The 19,694-nt window shown below is 38.0% G+C and overlaps 1 protein-coding gene across 1 annotated transcript in view; it reads right to left on the bottom strand.

The window, feature by feature from the left end:
• Positions 1 to 1,083: 1,083 nt before the first annotated feature.
• The window catches only part of grm4 (glutamate receptor, metabotropic 4), a 288,386-nt gene continuing 269,775 nt past the window's right edge, over positions 1,084 to 19,694 (bottom strand). The window contains exon 11 of the mRNA XM_079841186.1: positions 1,084 to 2,400. Coding sequence (XP_079697312.1) covers positions 2,351 to 2,400 — 50 coding nt within the window. The 3' untranslated portion in view covers positions 1,084 to 2,350. The remainder of the gene's footprint in view (positions 2,401 to 19,694) is intronic.

Below are 19,694 nucleotides of genomic sequence, written 5' to 3'. Positions count from 1 at the left end.
TAAATGAATGGTAATCCATGTTTCACTCTTCTAAAACAAGCTTGCATACAACAATGTATGCACACACACACACACACACACACACACACGCACACACACACACACACACACACACACTATTGATCTCAGAGTACATGACCTCCTTTGCACAGCATCCTGATCCACCCTTCACTGTACGCTCTTTCCATCAGTTTCTAAGCACTGTCAGAGAGATGGAGTAGCATTCCAATCAAGTCCCTGTTTTATGCCCTGTATTCGAGACAGACCTAAATAAGCCTAACATGGGCTATAATTTATGTCTGCAAGCTATGCCGTTATACATCACCGGCACTTTTCTTTATAGCACCTGTCTTCTTCTACTCTGTTGCCGCTGATGGCAGATACATCTCACACTTAATAATGGGGCCTTCAGAAATGCACATTAAGATAGACGGCTGCCTGTTGTAAAAGCAGTACATCTCAGGAAAATGACGTTTCTTTTCATTTCCACTGTGCTTTTGTGCCAGGTTGTCTCCGAATCTTCAGGACTAAGTGGCTTCTTGAAGGAAATTTTAAATGCACCAAAGAGAACATTTTCATTTAGGCGCACGAGAATAACCCTTTTGTGTTTTTGACCAAAACTATATATTTAAAAATAAATGCAATCACATTACGAGGAAATGCAACACTTGAAATTTGAAATAATGTATGTTTCAGGCTGTCCGGTTAGTTTTGATACAAAAAGCATGATGTCTTAATGAGTCTACTTATTAAGATTAGAGTTTGTCTATTATTATAACCATGCTTGAAAAAATATTATTGTTTGTCATGTTATTATTATTCCAGTCACAAAAAGCTTGTGCTACATATCTGAATCATCAACCAGATTGGGTTTATAAAAGAAAGCTGTACTATCGCTTTTCGAAGCAATCCGACTTTCGGGTTTTGCCTGACAGAGGAAAAACGAGTGAATGAAATCCCATAGATTCAGTAACCGAGAAGCAATGCCCTAGCAACCACCATAGCAATGATCCCAAGCCATACGTGACATACACATTTGACATCGCAAACATTGCAGATATGATTTTTTTTCAGAAAACAATGCGTTTTGAAAAATTTCTTTATTAGAAATTATTTATGTATAAAAATTAACATGCTTCACATACCTCATATGTCTTATTTTACAAATACTTTAATTCAGGCACTGTTTCTGACGTTTTTTTTTTTTCTCTTTTAGGATGAAAAAGCAAACATTAGCAATCGGGAACACACATTAAGTTGCCATTTACCACGGTCAACATAGACATTTTATTCTGCAGCACAAACAGTGCAAAAACAAAGAAGAGAGGAGAAATCATAAGAACTGAATCTTAAATTCACAAACATCTAAAGAGACAAATCAGCTTGTCTCTCTCTCTATCACCTGACATTTCCGGATATGAATACTGAATCCTTTCATCTACTCGGAACCGTTCTTTAACTTGAGATTGGTGACGCATTGAATTTCTTTAATAAGTCTTCGGTAGCCGTATTCTTATGAAAGTGACTTACGCGCGCTCTCCTGGTCCAGTGGATGTTGGTTCCAATATCTCGAGCATTCCTTTCCAAGCTGGCGTCGCGCCATTTCTAAATTGTGATTTTCTGATTTCGCACAGGTGACTGTGACAGCTATAGAACATTTTGACAACAGGGCAAATTTGAGTTCCTCAAACGTGTGTACTTATGCACAAGCAAACATTACTCCAAAGAGCACTTCGTACATCTTCAACAGTTTCACAAGGCCCATGGTGAGGTAACAATACAGCAACATAGTTCAACAGCATTCCAGAAGGTTCTTTTTTTTTTGTTGAAAAAACAAAAAGAAATAAAGAAAGAAAAAACAACACAGCACATGATGTCAAAACCAGCATGCTCAACATCTGTAAACAATGGTCACTGTCTTTGCTGTTGTCATCACCAAGGAGAAAACAAGAAGAAAAAGCTCCAAATGATTTTTTTTAAATACTTTTTTCTTTTTTTTTTAACCACCCACAAAGTGTTAGCGTCAATGAAACAGCAGACACTGACATGTTGTCCTTAATTAGTGTGTATCACTTTAACAATGACATCTGGAATAGATAGAGCAAGCTGTAATGGAATAGTCTGGGTGACAGACCGTCATTCCAACATCACCGTCTCAACAGTCACGGCCTCCCCAGATGCTCCCTATGTGACTTCACATAAGCTTCATTAATGGAAACATGTCTGTGGGGGTCCTCCAACCATCCGCTATCTCACTTCCATACGTGACATAACGTGAGAGTGATTTATCTTGAGATGCTGTCTTCCAGGGGTCACTTCTGGGATTCGGTAGTGGCCTTTTATCACTTACCTAGATTGCATGGTTGCTGTAGCTGATGTACGTTTGTTTAGGGCTGAGTCCTGCAAGGGAAGAGAGAGTGTTACAAAAATAGATAACTTGAGTCTCAGAAGCACTTAAAACATGAACGCTGCTGCTTTATTCAAATTTTTCAAGGTGAAGTAACTTTGGGCCCTATCATACACCTGGCGTGATGTTTTTTTGCTAGTTTCAGCCCGACGTAGTTATCATTTTCATGTCCAGTGCCACGTTTTTTAAAATAGCAAATGCACTCGCGCCCATCTGTTCGCTTATGGGTGTGCTGGTCTGAAAACAAGGTGTGTTCAGGCGCATTGTTGGCGTGTTGCTATTTTGAGGAACTGAAATCGGCAGTATTTTTTGTATTATTTAAAAGACGCGTTGGTAATATGTGCCTTTATTTCGGATGCACTCTACTTATTACACACACAGGGATGCGCAGCACACAAACATTTTAAAATATTAAAAATAAAAGGATTCCTCTCTGGAGAAGCTTTTAGTCTTTTGGCTCACAAATTCTGCCATGTAAACAGCGAATTCACCATGGTGCACGCACAACTGGCTTTTAAAGGGAATGGGAGCTGAGACTCTGATTGGTTTATTGCACGTTACGCCCAAAACACATTCATGACTCATTAACAGACTAGGTACAACCCTTTTGGACGTTTTTTTCCGTCGACTAGCAAAAGTGGATTCAGACGGCCTATGTGCACCTGTGCAATGCGCTTCAGACCATGCACTCAGATCGCTAAAAAAAGGGCCCTAGATTTTAAAGTCCCTGTAAAGACAATTCTGAGATTTTTTTCTAAACACATTATAAATGTTAGAAATGTATTGCTGAAATAAATTACAAAGACTGTGAACTATGTAGTACTGAATTCAGAAGTTAGACCGTTAAACAGTTTTTCACCGTTGCTGTGTTCAGGATTTTCTGGGCGGGGCTAAAACGGTGGCTCGATGACGCACTGGAGCCACTGAGCCTGGCTCCTCCCCTAACACGATGATAACTAGAGCACATTCGCATCAGTTTGCCCGCTCGATCGCGAGTTACTGTCAGTACTGTTAGTTACTTGAGTCTACAACTTACAAAACAGCTTACAAAACAAACACGATGATCAAGAAGAGGTGGATTAATGTTGTGAACAGCCATCTTGATGGAGAGCTGAGGATCGCCACCGACGCCTGCCTCTGAGTCTGCAGTGACAATACACCGGATCGTTTTACAAACTTTCACCGGAGACAACTGGGATTCACTGATAATCCGCTGCAGAACCGACTATCCCCCGCCCCGGCCTAAGTCCTCCCGTCCCGCCGACATCTGGTGCGTCGTGATCATAGACGGTCGTGATCAGTGAGTGTTGTCTTGTGTTCTCCTGCAGCCTTCCCGCGAGTGGGCGTGGTTTCGGCGCCGACAGCGGACACACCCCCAGCGTTTGAGAGCAGAGAATGCTGCTCATTTTTTCAAGTTTTTGATAAGCTATTTTATGTACTTGCCGGATTTTTTAATGATTCAAATTTGGCTGAGAGGTTAATAACACATTTATCTGTGGTGTGAGAAACTCAGAACACATGTTTAGTTTTGACTTTACAGGGACTTTAATAGTCCACTTTAGAAATTCGACTAACTATAAGTAACTGCAACTACATGTCAACTACCAGTAGTGTTGGGAGTAACGCATAACCGGGTCGTTCTAACCTAGTTATAGGAACTAACCACCAGGGTGGTTCCCAGAGAACTAAAAGTTCCCCTAGGGGCAATTTGCAGTGCATTCGCACAGCCAGTAGGAACAGTATGAAGTGACGTAATCCATGCTTGATTTTGTGACTTTTATTTTGACGGTGCGGCGGACCTTTATTTTTGACGGTGCTGAGAATGCCAGAGCCTAAGCACACAGCTTTCACATTCTCCGTTTTCATTAGTCTACGATCTGTTTAACAGTACAATGTCGTTTCGTTCATCTTTTCATTTCGTATGCGTTCGACCAATCAGCATACACTTACGTCACTGGTAGTTCCTATTTTGCTACTCTGAAGTAAGAGATATATTAGCTACCCCAAAAGGAGTTCCAACTAAAATTGTTCCTAGTTCCTGTGGTGCGAACACGCCAAAATCCGTGTACTTCCGCCAATAGTTATAGGAACTATACATTAATATAACGCATTACTAATACAATTTTGGTAATATTATACTTGTTATAATCTCAGTAATGCATGTTACAACAACGCATTTTAACCCGAAATAGAGTGGTGCAGCCCCATTATGCTTATAAATGTGCTCTTATAAACTATTCTAATTCAAACGTTCTAGGAAAATGTTTTTTAGATAAAAACTGAAAGAGTTGTTGAAGCTTAGTGATGGAGACGTTGAAGTCAAGCGACCGTGGTGTAGTTCGTTTATAGCCTAGCTTTTAACTTCTGGCAACTGTATTTAGGCTTCAAAATTCATAAAATGTGTGTCAATCTGTGAAAATGATCTTGATGGACAAAACGTGTAAGTATCATAAACTTGTGTTGATCTCAGAGCTTGTTTTTTGCGATAATCCAAAAGCCTATGGCAAAGGAACCAGTGTGATGCTAACTGTCGATTGGCCTACAAAGTGATGTCATACCACACTATTAAAGGTCCTGTAAATATTGTTTGCCCCACCCCCTCATCCTCCGACTCGACACTCACACAGGTTGCCAGTTTGAGGGCACGCAACAAGAACGACCGCAGTTGATAATGGAAGGTGCGGAGACTTATAGTAACTCAAAAGTAACACAATAGTATAACAACATCTTAAATGGCTATTGAGGCTTTTTAGGTCAGGTAGAATCTGTGCTCTCTGACCCAGTTTGTTTGCTGGCTTCTATGGCAGCAATATGCTGTGTACCGCCAACTGGCAACCTGTGGTGTCGAAATACTATTGGGTAAATTGGCAGCGTGCGACATCGCACAGACCAAAACAAAAATAGAAATTCCATCACAATGCACATTTCAAAGTAAAATAACCGGCTGTAGCTTTGTTTTTCAGAGAAATGAGTATGTGAACTCAGCATGTTTCCTAAATACCTGCAAACATATTATGGTATATTTATGTCTTAGAACAGTCAAAAACGTACATACAGCACTTTTAAGTGGTTAAGTTTTTTTTTTTTTTACCAACATCGCAAGACATTGATTCCAGCACCAGAGAAAAAAATTCTGCTGGTAAAATAGTATGTCTATTTCCTGTTGCTGGAATTTGATGGTTGAGATGACTGCAGAGACGGATTCTACATTTGTGAGACGAACATACTCCCATTATTTTCAGTTTGTCAGAGAAAAGGACAAGAACATAATAGGCAAGTGCAATCTATGTGTGATAAAGAGGGAACTATCTACATTGAGAAATAGCACAAGTAACTTGAAGAAACACCTGGACAGGTGCCTAAACTAAGACTAAGTCTAAACTAACTGAGAGCTGCAGGGTAGGAGAAAAGACAGAATGTGGCGGATGAGAGAGCAGGCAAAACAAAGCAACAGAAAGTAAGTTTCTCTCTTTTTGCCATGCTGCTTGAACCCAAAGGAATGAAGAGACTCGTGTCCACCCATTGCGTGGCAGGTTTGTGCAGTGAACTTGAATTAAAAGGAAATAAAAGAATAGAAACGGAAAGAAAAAGAGGTTGTACGTCTTTCCATGTAATTAGGCTATAGGTTGCATTATAGTGGGCTCTAGTTCTATTGTGTTTGGTATCTCTACCATAATTTACCAGACTTTAATTGTTTTGTGATTCTGACAGTGATTGTTACTTATTGTATTGCATCATTAGCCTTCCTACACAGTCATTATGCTATACCACATCACCCTCCACTGGATGTATAATGAGCAGCAATACAATATTATATTTTAGAATGCCTAGTCATATTTCTGTGGTGAAATATGAAAATGGTGAAAGTAACACAATAGGATAACAATATGATAGTATAATTACAATTCAGAGACAGTAATATTGTAATGTAACTACTACTTTCAAATTACAGTAACTATTATTAATGATTAATACATTATTTATGTAGAATGTATAACATTTTGAAAGTAACTTGCCCAACACTGACTACCAGTCAGAGTCTTAGCAGACTGTCTGCTTAATATCGGCTAACACCTTATTGGTAACACATTTATGGGGAACACATATTCACTATTATCTACGACTTTTGCGTCAATAAACTCTTAATTAATTGCTCATTAATAGTTAGTAACATAATTTTTGTAGCGTATAAATGGTAAAATGGTAAATGGACTGCATTTATATAGCGCTTTTAACAGACCCATGGCCATCCAAAGCGCTTTACATATTGCCTCGTATTCACCCATTCATTCACTCATTCATATAGCGACGACAGTGTCAGCCATGCAAGGCGCCATCCAGCTCATCGGGAGCAGCTGGGGTTAGGTGACTTGCTCATGGACACCTCGACACTTGGTCATGTGGAACCGGGGATTGAACCACCAACCTTCCGGTTTGTAGACAACCTACATGAGCCACTGTCGTTTAAGTTTAGGTATTGGGTAGGATTAAGCAATGTACAATAAGGTCATGCAGAATAAGGCTTTAAAGGATTAGTTCACTTTTAAATAAACGTTTGCTGATAATTTACTCACCCCCATGTCATCCAATATGTCCATGTCTTTCTTTCTGCAGTCAAAAAGAAAGTAAGGTTTTGATGAAAATATTTCAGGATATTTCTCCATATAATGGACTTCAATGGGCATCAAACGGTTCAAGGTCCAAAAAAAGGGCTTTAAACGATACCAAACGTTACCAGACTATGAATAAGGGTCTTATCTAGTGAAACGATCAGTTTCTGCGACAAACCGAGCAGTATTTATGCTATTATTTTACCTCTTATCAGACGAACGTGATCATCTCTGAGCTCCACCATAACTTCCGCTAAGTGAGGACAAAATACGAGCGTGGTCATAGATGTATACGTAGATGCCTTATTAGTGCCTGCACGGATCATTAGAATGAGGCATCTACGGTCAATATATCTATGGCCACGGTCGTATTTTGACCTCACTTAGTGGAAGTTATGGCGGAGCTCAGAGACGATCACGTTCGTCTGATAAGAGGTAAAATAATAGCATAAATACTGCTCGGTTTCTCGCAGAAACGGATCGTTTCGCTAGATAAGACCCTTATTCATTGTCTTGTATCGTTTAAAGCCCTTTGAAGCTGTACTGAAACAGGTCATTTGGACCTTGAACCGTTTGGGGCCCATTGAAGTCCATTATATGGAGAAAAATCCTGGAATGTTTTCATCAAAAACCTTAATTTATTTTCGACTGAAGAAAGAAAGACATGGACATATTGGATGACATGGGGGTGAGTAAATTATCAGCAAAAGTTTATTTAAAAGTGAACTAATCCTTTAATATGTGCTTTATACATACTAATAAACAGCCAATATCCTAATAATATGTATGCTAATAAACAATAGTTAATAGTGAGAATTGAACCCTAAAATTAAGTGTTACCATTTTATTTTGATGGTCCCCCAACAGACATTCAACTGACTATAATTAACTTTACAAGTACATGTCAACTTATTCTACAAACTAACCATAACCTAACAGTCTACTAATACTCTAAGGAGAGTTAGTTGACATGTAGTTGCGAATTAATGAGAGTTGGTTGACATGCAATTGTAGAGTTACTTATAGTTAGTAGAATGTGGGATATCACAATAAAGTTTGATTTAGTAGCATACGCACTTGGGGAAACTTTTATTTAAGCGGTTTGATGCAATTTTATTTATTTTCAGGCCTGGTTGGAACCTTCGTTGATACTGCTATTAGTTTGCCAGAACTCAAGTAGCATGTCTTTTTTTATATCATACTCAGTCTTTCTTGATATCAAAGTGCTGATTACTTGACTGAGACGGTTGTCACCTTTTGCACAGGAGGGCCATTTAACACCTTCAAAAACACAGTTACCTGCAAACAGTGACAAGTCTGCTATTAAAGCATTCTATCAACAACAACTCATAATTCACAGCCTAATCCTGTCATTTGGCATCCATCTTGCAGTAGCTGTGTAGTACAAACAATCACAAAGGGTAGCATGATTGACATTGCCTTCAGCTATTCATGTAATAACCTTGCCAAAGAAGGAGGGTCAATGGAAAATTCAAGCACGTTGCATTATTATATCAAAAGGTTACCTCATGCAATCATGCAGGGCCGTTTGAATAAGGTAGGTGAAGTGACATTTGACCCAACACTATGGTGTGCTTCTCCGGTCTGGACTCTCCCTCTGTGTATGGAGCACTGACCCATAGGTGCAGTCAGATAAATAGCTCCATTTCAGCTTAGAGGGAGGGGCGTTGACACAAAAAGCAAACTTACATGATTCGGTCTCTATATAAAATATCATCTGAGGATTTTATCTAGCATAGAATCTATTTGCATCTGCTATCCCAATTTGTGTTTGTGTTTCTGCAATCTAGGCCATGCACTGTTCTGAAAGTGTTCATACATTCTCTCTGTAGGTTGAAAAATGCATAAAAACAAATTTGTTGCTATCTTTAGGATTTTCCACAGTATAGTGTTTCGCACCAACAAAGCTCTGTGCAAACAAGTGATTTGCAAAAACAATGCGGGATGCATGCTTTAGCGAATCTAACAAATGTCAGCTTATTCTCAATGCATTGTCTATTATAAACTAATTGGTATGCGCAGTTTAAGCATTAAAGCTAAATGGAACATGGTTGAGTTTAACAATAAGCCAAGCAATAACCAATAATTAAAGTCTTTACCTGTTTTCACTGTTTAGTTATCATCAACATATCCTGAAACACAGGTTGAGTGGTTACATATATTAGACAGGTTTTATGTACAATAACTGAGCAGCATTTTTATGTTTGAATCAGTATTGAAAAAAAATCCTAAATAAAAATGTAAATAATGGATGCTGCTTCTTGACTTGGATTTTTGCATTTGCAAAACTTCAAATGCATCACACAGCAGGTATAACATGTTTGACATCATTAACGTCATATGGCCATAAGGAGAGAAAAAGCATTTGAACCTTGTATACAAAGATTTGATATATTTCACAGAGCATTAATCAATGTTGGGTCCAAATGATTCTTCTCAGATGCATACTATTTGAAATGCTTTTCAACCCCCTGAATGCTCTCTTTAAAAGTATTATAAGCTTGAGCTCTATATTATGTTATTTTCAAATTGTTGCATTCAACATGTTTACAGCAATTTAAGCACTTTGTTTATTGGTTGCATCGTTCTCAAGTACGTCAACCTCGAAGATGTACTTCACATTCACAACCTGAATAATGATCCGTTTAGTGTAGGGTTACTTTTTTTATCCAGAAAATGTGGTCGTTATTTTAATGATTCACAGGCGGAGCACAATTGTGAGGTAATTGTGTCCTCATCAGGACAATTGTTTTCCATCTATGTAAATTGGGATCGTCCGCAATACTATATACTTATACTTATGCAAAAAGCACTTTTCAGCAGTTTAACTCTGCAAGGAAGTTTTCTAACACAACACTACATGCCCGGACAAAAAAAGTTGCTGTTTGGATTTAAATAGGCAAATGCTTGAGATCCTATGATTGGATCATTATTGTAGTGATTATTATTAGTGATGCAAAGTCCGAATCATTTCCGTGAACCGGTTCTTTTCGGACAGTTCGGCTCAATGAACCGGTTCAAAAAGCCGATTCATAGGTTCCTGATGCACTATGCATTTCTTTTATGCTTTTTTATGCAGTTCTCAGTGTCAAGTTATATCAAGGAAACATTTAGATAAAGTAATCTGTGTCAATGCATATTGAAACAATCGAATAAAGTTATTTGCGTGAGTGCATGTTGCTGATTATTGCCTTTTATTCACTTAAGTTAATGGTATTGGACCCACTTTATATTAGGTGGCCTTAACAACTATGTACTTACATAAAAAAATAAGTACAATGTACTTACTGTGTTCAAATTGTATTGCATAACACCTTTGCTGATATTTAGGTGGGATATGGGTAAGGTTAGGGACAGGTGTGGTGGTATGGGTAAGTTTAAGGGTAGGGTTAGGTGTAAGGGAAGTGTCAACTGTGTAATTAACAATGTAACTACATAAATTAATAACAGATGTAATTACATGCAGGTATTTTTTAAAATGTAAGTACAATGTAAAAACATGTATGTACACAAGAAGTGCATTGTATCAAATGATTAATTAAAATGTTAGTACATAGTAGTTAAGGCCACCTAATATAAAGTGCGTCCATGGTGTTTGTTAACACATTAAATTGATCTTTTCTTCACATCGGATTCGACTGAAAACTACAGCACACTACAACAAACATGGATATTTATACCATAGAACGAGTAAACCAGCTACTTCTTTATTGTCATTATAAACTCCTTGATTTAAAATATAATCTGCACACGCAAAATCATAGTACTTTTTTTTTTCATGTTTTAATAAAATGAAGTTCACTTAAGTTAATGGTGTTTGTGGTTACAGTTTCATGCGTGCATCCTTTATGTCGGATACGACTGACCAATATTGAGTAGCCCACATCTTGAATAATATTCCTAAAAGTTTTGCACATGCAGCACATAATACAGACATGCATAAACGATATAGAAAGAAGTCTTATAGTCTTATAAACGTATACATTTCGCTTAACAACTTAAAATATAATCTGCATGCATTGTATTTAAAGCTGCTAACATTTTTTTGTGTTCAAGATTTACAAAAATTATACAATGAGAATGTACAACATGAATCCATTTTCCAAATCGTGTTTTTTTCTTAACCTGAATCATTATGGTACACTTATAATAAGTGTTTATATCGGGACTATTTCAGACCGGTCTGGTAGGAACCCCTGCGGAGGAGCACAGTCCCTGCGTGACTCGCCATAGACATAAACAGAGAGAAGTATCTCCGGCTGCAATGTTCTTCCGCAATACGCATGCAGTTCTGTTTATTAACCGCTAAAGCGCAAAAACGTACAGACTGCAGATTTAAATCTCTCGACAGAAAGGTTTTTGCAGGTTTTAATAAAATGTTATTTAATAACAGTAGTCATAATAAGCATATTTCCAGTAGCCTATGTCACCTACGTGCCTCAGACTTACGTCGCCAACTCAATCATCAGAATCCTAAATCACTTCGACAGCTGTTTGAACCGGCTCTTTCGGTTCTTTTCAGGTTCTTTTTTAGTCGAACGTGCTACTTCGGCTTTTGCGTCTTGCGTCATCAACCCGGAACTAAAGTTCAATTCAGTTCGATTAATGAACCGGCTCAACCTGTTACTTGCTGAGAACCGGCTCAATAGAACGATTTGTTCAGGAACCGAACATCACTAATTAATATTTTTCTAGCATGTTATATGTTTGGCAACAGTTCTTCTAACCTCCATTGATGGAGTTTGTAGCTTTTCATTTCTTAAACAACCATGTAAGGAAGACACATCATGGCAATATTCCAGGATGACAATGTCATTTTCACAAATTTTTGGTCAAGATCTTGTATTGCCAATGCAAGAGTCCAGCACTCTGTAAAGTCTCCTCCAGCACATCCAAAAAGACTTTCAATGAATTTAAGGTCTGGACTCAGAGATGCCGATTCATGAAAATGATTCTTCATGCTCCCTTCCAAACCATTCTTTCACAATTCGAGCCTGATGAATCTTGACATTGTAATCCTCGAAAATGGCCGTGATGTGTCTTCCAACATGGTTGTTTAAGAAATGAAAAGCTACAAACTCCATCAGTTAGGGTTAGAAGAACTGTTTCCAAACATATAACATGCTAGAAACATAATAATCACTACAATAATGATCCAATCATAGGATCTCAAGCAGTTGCCTATTTAAATCCACACAGCAACTTTCTTTGTCCGGGCATTGTGTGTTGTGTTAGGAAACTTCCTAGCAGAGTTAAACTGCTGAAAAGTGCTTTAACATGCTAGAAACGTATGTAGATTTCAATGCAGGATTGACAAAGGTTGTGATTGTGAATTTGCAAGGTACAGCAACATGTTACTATAAATGTTATTCGTTCTAAATCATTTAAAGATAAAAGCATACACCAATATATTTGTTACAACAGTCTTATCAAAACAAAATACTGTATCCTATTTTGAATACATAAACGTCAGTAGTTTTTATATGCTGCAAGCAAATGTATGCATTATAACATTATAATACAGCCTATTGGCTTACATAAAAAATGCACCACTAGCATTGCCACTGGTCAGAAAAGTCACTTTTTAAAGGAAATCATCTTACAAATGGGTTTACTTATAACTGCCTTTGCTTATTAAGCTGGGATAGGAGAAAGCAACATAAACCAAGAGAAAAAAATGTAGCTGCTACTTAAACTGAATTATTCAGTGACTTTTCACTTTTTTCCCAAACCACTCATAAAAATAATTTTCTCAAAAAGACAAACTCTTACACGCATGCTGCTCACATATTATAGCAGAGTTTGTGCTGAATGCAGTGTAATCAGACTTTAGCCATGGAAATGTCATATTTAACTGAAATAAGCAAATGTCAGCACATGCCAAAACACCTCCAGGGCACCGGAAAACACCTCAGACCCCTAGAGGGTTAAATACTGATGCACAAAATATAATAGCAGCAAAAATGTACACTGTGCAATGTAAATGCAAATACTGATGCATGCTAATCAATAAAGTGTAAATATAATGCAATATGTTATTTTTACTAAATGTAAAATATCCAAGCAATTGTGGGTGGAGCTAGTGAAAATTGTTTGAAGGGCCATTTGAAGTCAGTGAACTGGAAATAAACATTGCTTAAAAATGATACTTCAGCTATAACTTAAGTATTCATTTTGAAATTGCTAACCACCTTTTTTTTTGCAATGCAGAAGTAAGCTATTTTCTGTGAATATGTGCTAACTTCTGATGGGTAAATAACGGGAATAATAACAAAATCCAGTAAATGGTAAAATAATTTGCACTACAAGCCAGTGTGTTTATGATGAATATAATAAATTAAAATAATGTGATAACAAATAACATTTTGCAATATCAAGCAGCATAACTGACTGTTTGTACAGCTGAAAGCGGACAACCGGAAGCCTCGACACATTCAAGTTACAAATGGCCGCACCAGCTCATGTTAAAAATAATGTGAATGGAAACAAATGTATACACTATTTGAATTAGGAAAAATAAGCCCAATGGACATAGTACTTGAAAAACAGCTTTGAGAGTTATAACCATTGGATTTTAATGACATGTTGGGTATTATATAAAAGAGTCTATACTTTCGGGAACAAAAATACAGTATTGTGTATAAATAAGAATGAAACGGCAAATATTACAACTGTAAATATTAACAGTAATATCATTGCACACGTGTGTTTTAAATGACTGATTTAAGGAACAACAATTTCGTTTTTGTGCTTTGGCCATAGACGGATAAATGAACAAGCATAATTTGGTGCTGAAATAAGTTATTTTTCAAAGTAACATTATGAACTCCTTTTTATGCATGAGTGCATTCAGCTCTGGCTGTCATTACATGCACACAGCAACTCACACTAACACGCTTTTAAAAGCACAGTTTGCATCCTATGATTTGAGGTTTTACGTATTTTCCATAAGTAGATCGATTTATTTATTTATTTTAATGAAACATATGAGCAATTAAATCTAAAAATCTAGCAGTCTCATTTACAGTAAGCCAAATCAAGTCCAGTTGAACAGAATAATACAGTCTACAGTGTAAAATCTCTCTTGATAAATTCTACAGTGTGTGTAGGCACCCAGTGCAAACACAGATTTATATATTTCTGTGTTATAATTGAACCTGTTGGGGCACATTTGGCCTTAAGGCCCATTGAACTTGGATTTGCAGAGGTGCTTTTTCTGTGGCTCAATCTGCCCTGAAATTAAACGACCTTGCACAGAAATTGTCAGGAGGCATTAAAAATGTAATTGTCATTAAAAGGTAGCCTGGAGGAATATTCTGCATACATTAACTAATCATAACTATTAAAAAAGAGAAAAAAATACATTTAAATAAAAGCCTAACAAAAATATAATTAGTTCTACGTATGCTTAATATTTAAACAATTTTGCTTTGTTTATCCACAGAAAAGATATCCCTGATATTTAATTGCAAGTCTAACTCTGTTTGTTTCCGGGTCAAGAATTGAGGAATCTACAAATTATGAATTAAATTACTACAAGACCATAACCATGTCTTGCACATTGGGCAATTGAACAATTTATTTTTATTTTTATAAAGCACAAAGAAACAGAACAGTGAACAATTCTAGGTCTAATTCTAGTTGGGAAATAATCCTTTTGGGACTATATGCAAACAATATTTACGTCAAATATATTATTAGTCCCGAGATTCTTCGCATTAGTGAATAAATACATAGATCTGCTGTTGACATTTGAATTCCCTTTAGTGGTCTGGTGGTAGACTTTTTGTAAAATGTGTCAAAGGTTCCAGGTTCTGATCCGTCCTCATATAGTTTTTTTCTTTTCTTTTCTTCTTCTTCATTAAAATTAAACATGTTCATCAATGATTGTATATTAAGAGCAGGGACACGTTTGTGTGCAGTTTGTTTTGTGATTTCACCGGAAAGAATAGAGTCTCTCTCCGCAACGGCATTAAGTGATAGATTGAGCGTGTGAAGACGAGCCAAACGAGAACGTAAACCCCGCCTACTTTGATTTGATTGGCCATCTCAATCATTTTGACATTGACAAGCGTCGTTAAACCTGAGGTAGGCCAGACTAAAAATGTAACTTTTAAACCTTTTTGTCACCCTAACATACAGAGCCCTGCGTAATGGAGTGCAGCAGAGCAGGGGGGGGCTTATCACATTAAGGGCCCTATTTTACTGATCAGAGCTCATGGTCTGAAGTGCATGGCGCAGGTTCACTTAGGGTGTGTCTGAATTCACTTTTGCTAGTTTAACAACGGAAAAAACGGTTGACACATGGCACATGGTCCAAAAGGGTTGTACCCAGTCTCTTGATGAGTCATGGGTGTGTTTTGGGTGTAACGTGCAATAAACCAATCAGAGTCTCATCTCCCATTCCCTTTAAAAGCCAGTTGCGCTTGACCATGGCGGATTCGCTATTTACATGGCGGAATTTGCGAGTTGAAAGACTGAACGCTTCTCCAGAGAGGAATGCTTTTATTTTTAATATTTAAAAATGTGTGTAATAAGTATAGTGTATGCACCTTGTGCACCCACCTATAGGCGCACATTACTAACACGCCCTTTAAATAACACAAAAAATACCATGGCATTGACTTTAGACCAGATTTTTGTTGGTCAATGGCACAGTCGATTTCAAAATAGCAACACGCAAAGAATGCGCCTAAACACACCTCATTTTCAGACCTGCACGCCCATGGGCGAACAGATGGGAGCGAGAGCATTTGCTATTTAAACAGTGTGGCGCTAGACATGGAAATGATCACTGCGTCAGGCTGAAACTACCAAAAAACACTTGCGCCGCACCTGGTGTCACATTGCGCTGGGTAAATGATAGGGCCCTAAGGATTTAATGCACAGTAAATAAAAAAAAAAACTACATAAAAAGACATGTAAATGATTTTGCTGTTCCAAACTGCAGAAGACTCTCTAACCAAGGCAACAAAACGTGATACTGAATTGATATCTTCAATTCAACAAGTCATTCATTAGGATGGTTAAATTGTGCCCATGCACGATCATAATGTCAAGAGACTATTTTGAGGAGACCCACATTGATCAGTTTGGTCATACAAATCCTGACACATAAAACGTCTGATGTAAAGCAGACTCATATTGTTATTGATCATATTTACAACTCACCCAAGTGCGAAACTCTATTCCTTACAGGACACAAGAGAAAACCTATTGTTGTTTATATAACGTAGCTATGAGTTTGATCAATTGACCTTTTCATTCTCATCCTCTCATCCTCATTCTATGGCAAGTTTCTATGATCTTTGCAAGCAACATCACACACATACATATTTTGATCTTGTTTGCACACATCAATAAAACTCAATACACGTATTGCATTGAAATTATATCAAAGACTGTTACTTCAGGATTTTGTAGCAAGGCGTCCTCTGTATCAATAATACAACTTTTGTAGACACACTAATGGAGTGTATGACTGTGAAAAATATGTCACAAATATGCACTGACACTATAAGAATAGCCACACCAATGTGTCTGCGCTCATCTTGATTCATTTCAAGATTTCTTTTTTTACTACCTGTAGGTGAGATGACAAGAAGTGTGACTTCAGAAGTGTGACTTTAGGAGCTTCCGAGAAGACAGAGTGAATAATGTCACATAATGTGGTACATGTGATACTGTGAAGACTTACTGGTTACCTGCTAGTCAAAAATCATGAAAAAGCAATGGGTGGGAAAGGTGTCATATTCCTTTAGTTAATGGCTAATCATCTTAATAGAATGCACTGCTGCAAGGTACACAGTGCTTCTTCAGGGGTTGCGTAAATATTCAAAACACAATATACTTATGATATTGGATATTGCACAAGCAAAATAGCAAACAACCTCTCAGTGTTGCATAAAATATATTATTGTAAAAAATACTATTGAATAATACAATAAGTATAATTAGCCAGAACACAAAACTAATGGAAGCAGCTCTAAAAGAAAAATATTTTTTTCAAAATAATACATAATTATGATTTGTGATAACTGACCCTTCCCAGCCCCCTTAGTTACTGTTGCTTCATCTGACAAGCCATGACGCTCTCACTCTCACACAGTGGAAAATGCATCATGGAGGAAAGAGGACACTGAAAATACGCCGACAGAGCAAGTTACTTTTGATACAAACAAAGTCTCAGCTTTCAAGTTTTGTAATTTTTTGGGGGGAAATTCAAACAATAAATACCGTTTTGTGACTAACATGATACTTTGAATCTGCTTAACACTATATTTGATTCTAGAAGTAATCAATGTACAAATACATCGACAGGTGGAGTGAATAACACTGATTATCTCTTCATCACAGCACCTGTTAGTGGGTGGGATATATTAGACAGCAAGTGAACATTTTGTCCTTAAAGTTGATGTGTTAGAAGCAGGAAATATGGTCGAGCGTAAGGATTTGAGCGAGTTTGACAAGGGCAAAATTGTGATGGCTAGACAACTGGGTCAGAGAATCTCCAAAATTGCAGCTCTTGTGGGGTGTTCCCGGTCTGCAGTGGTCAGTATCTATAAAAAGTGGTCTAAGGAGGGAACAGTGGAGAACCGGCGACAGGGCGGCCAAGGCTCATTGATGCATGTGGGGAGCGAAGGCTGGCCTGTGTGGTCCGATCAAACAGACGAGCTACTTTAGCCCAAATTGCTCAAGACGTTAATGCTGGTTCTGATAGAAAGGTGTTAGAATACACAGTGCATCGCAGTTTGTTGCGTATGGGGCTGCATAGCCACAGACCAGTCAGGGTGTCCATGCTGACCCCTGTCAACCGTCGAAAGCGCCAACAGTGAGCATCAGAACTGGACCACAGAGCAATGGAAAAAGGTGGCCTGGTCTGACAAATCACATTTTCTTTTACATCAAGTGGAATGCCGGGTGCGAGTGCGTCGCTTACCTGGGGAACACATGGCACCAGGATGCACTATGGGAAGAGGGCAAGCCTGCAGAGGCAGTGTGATGCTTTAGACAATGTTCTGCTGGGAAACATTGGGTCCTGCCATCCATGTGGCTGTTACTTTGACACGTACCTCCTACCTAAGCATTGTTGCAGACCATGTACACTCTTTCATGGAAGCGGTATTCCCTGGTGGCTGTGTCCTCTTTCAGCAGGATAATGCGCCCTGCCACCAGGCAAAAGGGTTCAGGAATGGTTTGAGGATCACAACGAGTTTGAGGTGTTGACCTGTCCTTTAAATTCCCCAGATCTCAATCCAATTGAGCATCTGTGGGATGTGCTGAACAAACAAGTCCGATCCATGGAGGCCCCACCTTGCAACTTACAGGACTTAAAGGATCTGCTGCTAACATCTTGGTGCCAGATACCACAGCACACCTTCAGGGGTCTAGTGGAGTCCATACGTCGACGGGTCAGGTCTGTTTTAGCATCAAAAGGGGGACCAACACAATATTTTGGGAGGTCATAATGTTATGCCTGAATGGTGTATAGCTTGTCATTTTTTAATTTCTTCTTTGCACATCTCTGACTGGATTTTTATTTCTTCGTGGTTTTTCAGCTTCCACGGCCTATAACATGCACATAAAGATGAGTCCTTGCTTGAATAGAAACACAATTAGAGACTACATAATTATTCAATGTCATGTAATTCACTTAGAAGTAATTGTAACACTTTATAGCAATGTTTCTATCACATTACACTACATTAAGACACTTAACAGACACTTTTATTTAATGCAATTCAAGCCTTAAAGGAGGATCACAAATCAATTAGAATCAACAAGGAGATCCTATTCCCCGTTTAATGCCTTCATGAAATGTTAGACATCCCTGAGTCAAGGAGAAATTATTTGTTAGCTAGCATTTGCTTTAAATGTAAAGAAACTGCCTGTATTAAATGACTCTGGTAAGATTTTTAAAAAGGGCACATGCTAATGTAGTCGCTGACTCTAATACCTCATTTACAAAAGCACATTGTTCCACTGCAGTGAATTCAAAGTGGAGCTATAGAGAGCAAACAAGGCACCGAGCACATGAAATTCACACTGATGATGGTGGACGTCTGGCATGGCCATGCAACCGGTGTTTAATGTTTGCTGAAAACATTTTGTGCTAACTAGTCATGCTTAATTGGGTGAATTTTCATCTATGTAACAACCTTCATTACAGAATTGAATTTGGTTGTCAAAACATTTATCTGGACGTCTCCCTTAATTCAGAGCTATTTGTTACTAAGACCCACGATATGATTTACTGGGTATTGCTACATTGCAAAATTAATACAAAATAGAACATAATGAAAGCAGAGTGGATGCGCGTTGCTGTGAATGCCAAATGCAATGTAATGGAAGCAGATAATTTGTTCCTTCCTGGTCTAACATGATACTTTGAATCTGCTTAACACAATATTTGATTCTAGAAGTAGTCGATGTACAGATATATCTTGGGAAATGTCATAGTAAATTCACGTCGTTATGAATTTTAATATCTTTTGTGCATATCTCTGACTGGATTCCGATTTCCTCTTTTCAGCTTTTCCATGGCCCACAAGCAAGGGGTCAAGGTATTGCTGGACAGCATGACCCCGCTAGCCCCTGCTGGTAGATGTGACACCATCTGGCTGCAAATAAACAAGTTGCTCCATTGACGACAATTC

The sequence above is a fragment of the Gobio gobio genome, assembly GCF_949357685.1.
Source record: "Gobio gobio genome assembly, chromosome: 17".
Lineage (NCBI taxonomy): Eukaryota > Metazoa > Chordata > Actinopteri > Cypriniformes > Gobionidae > Gobio > Gobio gobio.
The sequence above is the reverse complement of the archived record's forward strand: the minus strand, read 5'-3'. Positions and strand labels throughout refer to the sequence as shown.